The following is a 9,378-nucleotide window of genomic DNA, read 5'->3' as shown; positions in this document are numbered from 1 at the left end:
AAAATACAAAAAACTTTAGTTTCCACAGCTTTTTATTCAATAGTGCAAGAATGGATGTTGGGGAAAACACTTCAGAAATTGGCTTCTGCAGCCGCTCGTCACTGAAGAGAGCGACTTGAACAAAAGACGCAATATCTACGACTGCCACGTCTCCAGTGAGGCGGGCACAGCATAACCCTCTGAAAGCTGCAGGGAGAGAAAAGCAAACATTAATCCCACTCAATCCTTCAATCTGACATCCATTAGATCATATTTCTTTCGTGTTCAGAAAACCGAGCATCACCATTGAACATCTGACGGTAATTCCAGCTGTTTCAGTTTCAATTTCATCACAACACAAGATGCCAATTGGCACCAAAGACTTCAATCTGCAACACTCACCTGATCTTTGGCGCTCCTCAACAGGTAAGTGACACCTACATGAAATAGAACCGAAAGTGCACATCAAAGAGAAAATCAGAATTCGGCAAAACTTCAGAAAATAGGATTAAATGTCCAGCAGTTGTCACATCCGGTTGGCATTTCCATCACAGACAACTTGGTTTCCGCCACATCTGAATATTTTGACATTAAATGTGACAAACTTGCAGCATTTCAGCAGCCACAGTGAGGAAGGTCATGTCGGCGGGAAACTAAAGAAAAACTCATCACATCTTATACCTGAAGTGCACGCAACGTTTTAATCTTCGCAAATTCAGAAAACAATATGCCGATAATTCCAGCGGTTTCAATTTCATCATAAATTAGTATACTTTTTTTTGTTTTTTTTTAAATACCTTGTGGATCCAGACCAGTAGCTTAAAAGAATCCATTATGAGTTTGTGGAACGTTCGTCCGCTGGACACGTGACCTGAAGAGAGGTCAAAACCTTTTTTAGACAACATAATTAGCAGGAGCATGAATTAGAAGTTCTTGCCATTGCAACTCAGAACAGTGATCAAGAAACCTCGCCAGTTGTCGCATCAGACGGCACTTCCTATTCACAATTTTCATCTTTGTCACATTTGTCTCACTTTTATTCTGGACGAAACTCACCTCTGTGTAAAACCGACAGGTGACGTTTAACGAGCAGACGTACACCTGGGGGGGGGGACATTTAAATTCAATCAGGAGTCTAAGCGACACCTGCATTCAACACATGGTCTAAATTGTGTTAATTGCGGATTATTGTGCATTTCTGAATTCTAGCCTGTATGAGAAAACGTACCATTGGATCACGTGTTCCATTGTTGCGTCCACGTGGTCAACATGTTACTTCGGCAAGCAAAATAATTTTCTTTATATTTTGGCAAGTAAAGTCGCCCGTTCAACGCCCCAATCCAAGTGCGATGTTGGACGAACATTTTCGCACTATGATTATTTAGTTGAGTTTGTCTTTCTCTATTTAGACGACAACAGAACCAACTGTGTACTAGCAAGTAGAGTCCAAGTGGAAAAGGACAAGCAAGCGACAACAGCGCTCTTATATAGTTGGAGTCGCATGTATATTACGTCACATTCGCTAGCGTACTGTCGTGGTTTCGGAGCAGTCGCAACTCTTAAAAAGTTACATTGAACTGTGATATATATATATATATATATATATATATATATATATATATATATATATATATTCATCTCTCTCTCTCTCTCTCTCTCTCTCTCTCTCTCTCTCTCTCTCTCTATATATATATATATATATATATATATATATATATATATATATATATATATTCATCTCTACATATATATATACATATACATATATATATATATATATATATATATATATATATATATATTCATCTCTCTCTGTCTCTCTCTGTCTCTCTCTGTCTCTCTTTCTCCCTCTCTCTCTCTCTCTCTCTCTCTCTCTATATATATATATGTGTGTGTGTGTGTGTACGTGCGTGTTTATTTACATATCACACACAAACACACATACACACATAGTCATGACTCCGTATCGTCAATATTTTTTAATATTAATATTGTTTTCTTTTTCGTCAATGTATTTCTGTCTCCAAAGTGTTCTCAGTCAGTTGACTGTCTGTTGTCGTACTAGAGCGGCTCCAACTACCGGAGACAAATGGATAGGGTTAGTATATATATACATACTTGGAAAATAAAGATGTTTCTGATTCTGATTCTGATATATCTTATTAGCGATCACCGTGTCACCATCGGAGTCTGCTGGGTTCAATATACGTTGGTGTTCGATATCAATGTGAAGGACTGTCGTCAGCTCCCTCATGCTGGTACTCTCTGAGGAAACAAGGCGGCGCAGTTTGCTGGCTACAAGAAGCGAACTGATTTGATCGCGAGGGAAGTCTGCTGACTTGATTTTGTGTCACCAGCTGCTCAGCTTTTGTTTTCTGCGCACATTTTTGACATCATATCTGGAACTTTATTTTCTCTTACCGAACGGCAGCTTCGGGTAAACGTCTTGATTGTTCATCTCATGCTTTATTTTCTTGTTCTTCGTACTGTTTCTCTTTTCTTGCGACCTGGATTGTTAAACAAGTTATTGACTCCAAGTTGACTTACTTTCACTAACCCTAACCCCAAATGTATTTATCACACGAAAAGGTGAAAATGCCAGCGTTCACGTGGTTAGACTAAACCCTCAAATGTCTCTCGTGGACAAACTTTGTCACAAAAATGTGCCATTTGAATTTTGACACTAATGCTATTATGTCCCGTAACTTGCACAGCGTGGGCGTGGGTTTCCCTGATTCATAATTTTAGGCACGGCCGGTCACCTGAGCGGCTCCTCGCTGGGACAAAAGAGGGAGCTCATACTTTCTGATCACCGTCAAGTCGCGTCAAATAACCAGGTATTCTTCTTCCTCTGATTATTATTGCTTGGTCTTTGTATTTTGTGTTGTTACAATACAAAATTCAAACCATCACTCGGCATGGATTTGTTTTAACCCGAATGCGTCATACAGTTAGGAACCAATTTAAGGCGGTTTTTCATTGCCCCCATCATAGATTTGGTATATTCATCATTAATTCATCTTCCGTTCTGCTTCTCATCACGCGGGTCGCGGGCGTGCTGGAGCCTATCCCAGCTATCTTCGGGCGAGAGGCGGGGTACACCCTGAACCATACCACCAACAACCACTCGCACTCACATTCACACCTACGGGCAATTTAGAGTGTTCAATTAATGCATGTTTTTTGGGATGTGGGAGGAAACCGGAGTTCCCAGAGAAAACCCACGAAGGCACGGGGAGAACATGCAAACTCCACACAGGCACGGGGAGAACATGCAAACTCTACTAGGCGAGGCCGGAATTTTAACCCCAGTCCTCAGAACTGTGAGGCGGACGTGTTAACCAGTCGTCCACCGTGCCGCCGATTTGGTATATAATATATATTTATCTCTCTGGTCCCACAAGCACAAGCAGTGACGTCCATCTTGACCCGTGCGTGGACGTGGATTCAGTGCAACATCATGTTACTTCCTACCAAGAGCGACAGGATCATAACGCACCTGCCCAAGGTGAAACACACTTTAATACTGACAATATGACAACAATGTAGTAATAACAATGTAACACAAATGCAATAACAATATAATAATTAAAGGACAATGCAATACCAAAATAATAAAATTCAGTAACAATAATGTAACAAGAATGTGACATTGACAATGTGTCAATGTTATAACAATGTAACAACAGATGTAACAACATAATTATGTGATGATAACACTTGGTGACTATGGCGTGGCATGATGATGTCACGTCAGTGCTTCAGTCCAAAGGCGGCGCTGCAGACCAAAGAGGTTTTCCATACTCAGGTGCAGGCCGCGTGTCAGACACACAGGGAAGATGCTGTCAGGTGAGTTCAAAGGTCATCTAGGCCCTGTTTGTTTAGCACATCAGTGTTTTATTCATTCATTGATTCTAAATGGTGTTCCGTCTTTTGCGAAAAGGTGATTTATCTAACAAGTTGCAGAATTTTTTTTTTGCCAGAAGGGAAGGTATAAAAAGTCTTGAAATGAACTTGAGAAAGTGCAAAGCTGATGATGGCATGAACATTTTCAGCTTCAACGTCGCCAAAGTCATTGTCGTGGGCGACGTCTCGGTTGGAAAAACTTGTTTGGTCAGCAGGTAAGAAGCAGTCCGACAATTCAACACAATCCGTATCTCATCATCATATGAACAATACTAAGAGAGCAGTGGTGGACAGTGCATTTGGTACATGAGACTTGAATGGGGACGTACCTGACTTAATCTGCTCGAATAGCAACGCAATAAAGTCAACACAATCCTATTAACCAGCAATACGATACGAACTCTGCCACGTACGTCATCGCAATCAATAGTTATTTCATAACGTGACAAAAACAAAAAATTAAATATACTCAGCAGAGATGCTGATTATTAAATGTGTTCATGTGTGCAGCTCACTACAGATGTGTTTTGCTCCTCCTAGTTGGCTTTAACTAGTTTTGCCCTGACCAACCAATGAGGTCAGGAAGAAATGTCATCAAGGGCCAGCGAATTTGAAACAGATTGGTTAAAGCAAGTCCTGTTACTAGTCAAGATGACGTCATGGGCCGGCACAACTGATTGTCAAGTTCCCTGGGCAGTTTAGATTTACATGGAAAGTGGCAACACGGAGGCAGAAATGTGATTGCACAAAATAATTTTAACATTCACACACCCGTACTGGAAGCAGTGCAGCCACAAAATGAATAGTTTCATGGAACAAATAGAATTGAGGTTTCAAATGTTGGCCCACCACTGTGTACGTGAGTCATGAATGTTTGTTAGATTCTGCACGGGTGCCTTCGACAAGAACTACAAAGCCACCATTGGTGTCGACTTTGACATGGAACGCTTCCAGGTGCTCGGGGTGCCCTTCAGCCTGCAGCTGTGAGTATGTCGCGAGGGGCAAAGTATGGAGACTTGAGGGACCACGTGGCTTGGCTGCTTCTAAAGAAAGATGGCATGTTTGCAGGTGGGACACTGCGGGGCAAGAGCGCTTCAAGTGCATCGCCTCCACATACTACCGAGGCGCTCAAGGTGAGGAAGGCGTAGCTCCGTCCAAATACAAGCGATGGACTGAAGTGCTCCAACATGCTCCTTTTTGTGTGCATTACACCTTGCAGCCATCATTGTGGTCTTCGACTTGAGCAGAGGGAGCTCCTTAGTGCACGCCAGGTAAAAGACATTTCTTGCCAGTGGTTGGGGGGGAACACACAAGACGTGTTACTTTGGGATGTTGACCCATCACACAGACACATGCCACACCCATCTGGAAATCACAATTCATTCTCAACACTGTCAATCAACATCAGTTTGTTTTCTGCTTTTACAAGGTTAGTGTGAATATTAGATTTGTTTCATCACAATGGCTGCTTTAATCATATTGACAACCACCTTGTATACAATATGCAGGATACTTTAATAAGCAAGCCAACATGATAAACATCTTGGGAGCGTGAGTGCGCGTACACGTCCTAAATGAGTAGTCATCAAGGAGAGGAACAAAATGCAAGGTGCCTTTGACTCGGTCATATGACTACAGAAACCATGTTTACTGTGCGTAGGCAGTGGCTGGAGGACGCCATGAAGGAGAACGACCCCTCCGGTGTTCTTCTCTTCCTTGTGGGCACCAAGAAGGACCTCAGCGTGGGTGAAGATGAAGCGCCAAAAAAAAAAAAAAATAAAAAAAAAAAATAAAAAATAAAATAAAAAAAAAACTTAAAAGTCACATCTCCAAAACTTTGAAAGACAAGATTGCATCGAGTGTCCTCGGGTGATGTTTTTGATCTCTCAGTCTCCAGAGGAGCTGGCTCAGGTGGAACAGGGAGCCATTAGAATGTCAGAGGAACTTGGGGCCGAGTACTGGGCTGTGTCGGCAAAGTCGGGTGTGGCGCATTCAAGCTCATATTTTAAAAACGGCTACATTTACATGTTAAGACATATGGATAACATACAAACAAACATGATAACATGTCCGCCACAGGAGACGGTGTGAGAGATTTCTTCTTCCGCGTGGCCTCTTTGACCTTCGAGGCCAACGTTCTGTCCGAGCTGGAAAAACAACACGGGAACACCGCCGACATAATCAGTGAGTCCCCGTTACACTTCATCGATGACTTGACAGAACTATGTGCATGCTCCCATGTCCAGATGACGACTATTTGTTGGGAATGTCGACTTTTGGTTGGTACGTTTATTTCTTCTACTGCAATAATGATGTGACGGTTGTTGTATTATAAGAGATCTCGGGCAGGCCGGAGGACGAGCGCAAGCAGGCCAAGAGGAAGTCCGACTGCTGCTGATGTGACAATCTGGGATCACCGCATACGTTAGCATGTTGCTCCAGGAGAAGACGCATGGATCGAGCTGGCGTGTAAATAAAAAGTTGCCAAAGGACTTTCCCGCATTCCTGTGTGGCTTGTTGACTTCCCACTTGTGTCATGTGCCTCAGCGTGACTAATCTCACAGTCTTATGACCGGCATGAGCGCGGCCTTCCGCGCTGACATCACACTGACATCCATCTTGTGTGTGTGGGGGAAATTGTTTGCCGTATCCACTTCGGCTTAGACAACAACGAAAGTTTCGACCGACCCTTATTTGATTAAAGGGCCCCGACAGCTCTACGTGACGCTGTAGCATTTTCACGACCTTCAGTACACTTTTGTCATTTCGTGCCGGTAGGACACAGAAGTCAAATGCAACATGGCGACCTTACACATACGACAGCGAGTCAGCGTGAAAGAGACAACGGCATGTGTGCGTGTGAGAAAAATGTGTACAGTGAAGGGTTTTAAGATTCCAACAACAACAAAAAAAAAAAAAAACCCTTGTCTTTATTTGTTCCATACAAAGATTGCCTCTCCTGGCGGGTTTGGCCAGGAGCAATCTATCTTGAGGCCATGTGTTTTCCCACCACGGTCGGGCCCCTCCACAGACCAAACTAGAAGCACGACGTACACCACCAACAGCTCGCCTGACACCAGGTCCATATTCTACACGCGGAGAACACTGTGCGGCATGCCGTCACATCAGCAGGGATTCAACGCTAACTGAACAAGATAAAGGGAAAAGGGGGTCATGGGGTGCGGTACACGGACGCCCTCCTCGGCGCCCTACCGGTCCATCTCGTCCAGCAGGGGCGTGGCGTCTCCGGCGATGGACATGGGTGTGCTCTCGATCATGGGGCTGGGCGAGGGTCGCGGGGTCATCCTCTGAGCTTTCTTACGTCCCTCGGCCTCTTTCTCCTTCAGCCACTGCTCGGCCATCTTGCCCCAGTCTACTGCCGCCGAGGAGCCGCCGCCGCCGATGATGCTGCTGATGGTCGGCCTGCGAGGGAGGGAGGAAAACTTAGTGCCATCCGGTGAATACATGGTGGCTAAAGTTTGACAAATTGCTGTGCGGAAACTGAGTGAAAGAGGTAAGTTTTCCCAACTTCCCGCGTGACTGACTTTGGCTGCTGCTGCGGCGTTCGGCCTCGCGACGACGACATGGACGGCGACGGCGTGCCTGACGTGTGGCCGCCGTGGTGGTTGTGGTGCGTCACGTGCGGGTGCGTGGACTGGGGGGTGGACCCCGGGTACTGCGGCGTGCCCAGCGTTTGCTGGCTAGGCGTCGTGTACGAGTAGCTGGGTGTCATCATGGGGGTGGCCATTGGCTGCTGGGGCGTGGCAAACACCTGCGCAGGCGGAGGGAGGAAGGAAGTACTTGTCAGTGGACACAGTAAGCACACACGTGACACAGAAATGCACACATGCATGACAGACAGGCGAAACACAAAATGCACACAACACAGGAGCAGGTGGGAGCACTGACGTGATAAGCAGAGGAGCTGCCGCCTCCGCCGGTGCTGCCTCCGTATCCGTACTGGCTGGATCCCCACTGCGCCGGCGTTGTGTTGGGGTTCTGGTTCTGGCCTGTGACAGCAGCGATGGCGTTGAACATCTGCGAGGTCATGTTTCGCGGGAGGGCGTTGACAGCTCGTGTAAGGTCTGCGGAGAGAAGAACGCAGCGATCTGACGGGAGCGTTATGAGCCGGCGAAGACGCACCGAGGAAGGCAAGACGACTCACCGGCGATGTTGATGTTGGCGGGCGTGGCGTTGAGGGAGGCCGGCGTGCGCGTGCGGCTGCTGTTGCTGTTGGTGGGCGTGATGCCTTAGTCAGAAAACAAGCATACGTTTAGGGTTACTTGACATTTCAATCATCATCTTGCTACATTTCATTTTGATGAGGCAGGAAAAAAAATTTTTGTGAGTCCACTGCTGGACTATCGTGAGGACGATAGAAAAATGTCTATCGTGCCATTTATTTGTCTTCCATCGTCCTATATCCAATTTCCACAATGTCGACTGTAGAGCTGAAGAGTCCTTTATTTGAGCACCTTGATTAGAACAAAAATGCTGAGGATGCCTTGGAGAACCATTTATTATTTTTCTTTTATTTGTTCAAAGGACACGCATGGGCTACCTTGAATGTGGCAGCACGCTTACGTCACCTCAGCAAGGGAAGAAGGACACAGATGCACAATGCTTATTTTAAAATCTTTTTCTGAGCGATCAGCAGCTCTCAAAACAGATTGAACCATGTATTTCTTGTAACTCGAAAAGAGCGTGGATTGATAACAGAAATGAAAGCTGTGGGCAGGCAGAGGTAAACAGAAAGGCGATCTCTGATTGGTCAAAAGCCAGTCGGAGCTCACAGCTGGCAGTGAGAAGACGACAAAGCGAAGCAAGGGAGGGTTGAAAACTAGGCGAAACGTGGCTTCGTTTTATGGTCAAAGAGGGTGCCGCAGATGAGGTTTATAGTACCCTTCGTCACCAGCACGCAAATCAAATTAAATATTGCCGAAACTAGTCGCCAAAGTTTGTGGAAGGTGTTGCATACAGCGGCTAAAGAAAGCTTATGCTGACAACCGCGCGGAGGCACACAAGAAGGCAGTAGATTTGCATATAAATCCGGCGACAAGATCCAAAATCTACAAAAGCACTTCTATTGGATGGGAGTTGAGCCATGCCTAACACCCAGAAGGATCGGGTAAATAAATTCATTCGGTGGTGTGTCGTATAACGGTACTACAACCCCAATTCCAATGAAGTTGGAACTGTGTGTTAAACATAGATAAAAACAGAATACAATGATCTGCAAATCATGTTCAACCTATATTTAATTGAATACACTACAAAGACAAGATATTTAATGTTCAAACAGATAAACTTGATGGTTTTTAGCAAATAATCCTTAACTTAGAATTTTATGGCTGCAACACGTTCCAAAAAAGCCAAACTATACATCTGTACGTAAAAAAAAAATAATATCTAATAAAAAATTTCAATGTTGAAAAATTGCTATTTAGCAATTGCTATATGCAAAAATAATTTAGTATCGCAATAATTGCTCTC

The 9,378-nt window shown here is 44.7% G+C and overlaps 2 protein-coding genes, 1 long non-coding RNA gene and 2 other non-coding genes across 10 annotated transcripts in view; 1 reads left to right on the top strand and 4 right to left on the bottom strand.

Moving 5' to 3' along the window:
- Positions 1-14: 14 nt before the first annotated feature.
- LOC133416150 (uncharacterized) lies at positions 15-1,424 on the bottom strand. The gene is made up of 5 exons (XR_009770220.1): positions 1,208-1,424; positions 1,036-1,080; positions 777-850; positions 382-416; positions 15-186 (listed from the first exon to the last, which is right to left on the bottom strand). It is a non-coding gene; the product is annotated as an uncharacterized LOC133416150 (long non-coding RNA).
- On the bottom strand, positions 263-335 carry LOC133416526 (small nucleolar RNA SNORD65). The gene has a single exon (XR_009770259.1). It is a non-coding gene; the product is annotated as a small nucleolar RNA SNORD65 (small nucleolar RNA).
- LOC133416525 (small nucleolar RNA SNORD49) lies at positions 929-1,000 on the bottom strand. Its single transcript, XR_009770258.1, has one exon. It is a non-coding gene; the product is annotated as a small nucleolar RNA SNORD49 (small nucleolar RNA).
- Positions 1,425-2,225: 801 nt separating the features above from the next.
- rab34b (RAB34, member RAS oncogene family b) lies at positions 2,226-6,583 on the top strand. Of its 6 annotated transcripts, none has more exons than XM_061703322.1 (11): positions 2,226-2,816; positions 3,384-3,487; positions 3,737-3,828; positions 4,035-4,100; positions 4,767-4,868; positions 4,954-5,018; positions 5,105-5,156; positions 5,546-5,627; positions 5,776-5,866; positions 5,965-6,069; positions 6,222-6,583. In XM_061703322.1, the coding sequence occupies exons 2-11, from the start codon at positions 3,440-3,442 to the stop codon at positions 6,281-6,283; spliced, it is 765 nt and encodes a 254-aa protein (XP_061559306.1). In that variant the 5' UTR covers positions 2,226-2,816; positions 3,384-3,439; the 3' UTR covers positions 6,284-6,583. The 6 variants fall into 6 exon arrangements, with proteins under 6 accessions (XP_061559306.1, XP_061559305.1, XP_061559303.1 ...); XM_061703321.1 differs by having other exon boundaries at positions 2,226-2,416; positions 2,728-2,816; positions 5,965-6,293; XM_061703319.1 differs by having other exon boundaries at positions 2,226-2,416; positions 2,694-2,816; positions 5,965-6,293.
- A 216-nt stretch (positions 6,584-6,799) lies between these two features.
- The window catches only part of supt6h (SPT6 homolog, histone chaperone and transcription elongation factor), a 35,934-nt gene continuing 33,355 nt past the window's right edge, over positions 6,800-9,378 (bottom strand). The window contains exons 34-37 of the mRNA XM_061703317.1: positions 8,051-8,134; positions 7,795-7,970; positions 7,431-7,657; positions 6,800-7,308 (exon numbers count right to left, since the gene is read on the bottom strand). Of these exons, the coding sequence (XP_061559301.1) occupies positions 7,095-7,308; positions 7,431-7,657; positions 7,795-7,970; positions 8,051-8,134 (701 nt within the window). The 3' untranslated portion in view covers positions 6,800-7,094. The remainder of the gene's footprint in view (positions 7,309-7,430; positions 7,658-7,794; positions 7,971-8,050; positions 8,135-9,378) is intronic.

Source organism: Phycodurus eques, chromosome 17 (assembly GCF_024500275.1).
Source record: "Phycodurus eques isolate BA_2022a chromosome 17, UOR_Pequ_1.1, whole genome shotgun sequence".
NCBI classification, from domain to species: domain Eukaryota; kingdom Metazoa; phylum Chordata; class Actinopteri; order Syngnathiformes; family Syngnathidae; genus Phycodurus; species Phycodurus eques.
Note: the sequence above shows the minus strand (reverse complement) of the source record. Positions and strands in the feature narration are given on the sequence as shown.

What these genes read in the sequence shown, in the direction of transcription:
- rab34b (XM_061703320.1), top strand. Translation starts at nt 3,440, where the DNA reads ATGTTACTTCCTACCAAGAGCGACAGGATCATAACGCACCTGCCCAAG. An exon ending in GTGCCCTTCAGCCTGCAGCT is followed by an intron (nt 4,869 to 4,953) that starts GTGAGTATGTCG and finishes GCATGTTTGCAG; the next exon opens with GTGGGACACTGCGGGGCAAG. An exon ending in GCACCAAGAAGGACCTCAGC is followed by an intron (nt 5,628 to 5,775) that starts GTGGGTGAAGAT and finishes TTGATCTCTCAG; the next exon opens with TCTCCAGAGGAGCTGGCTCA.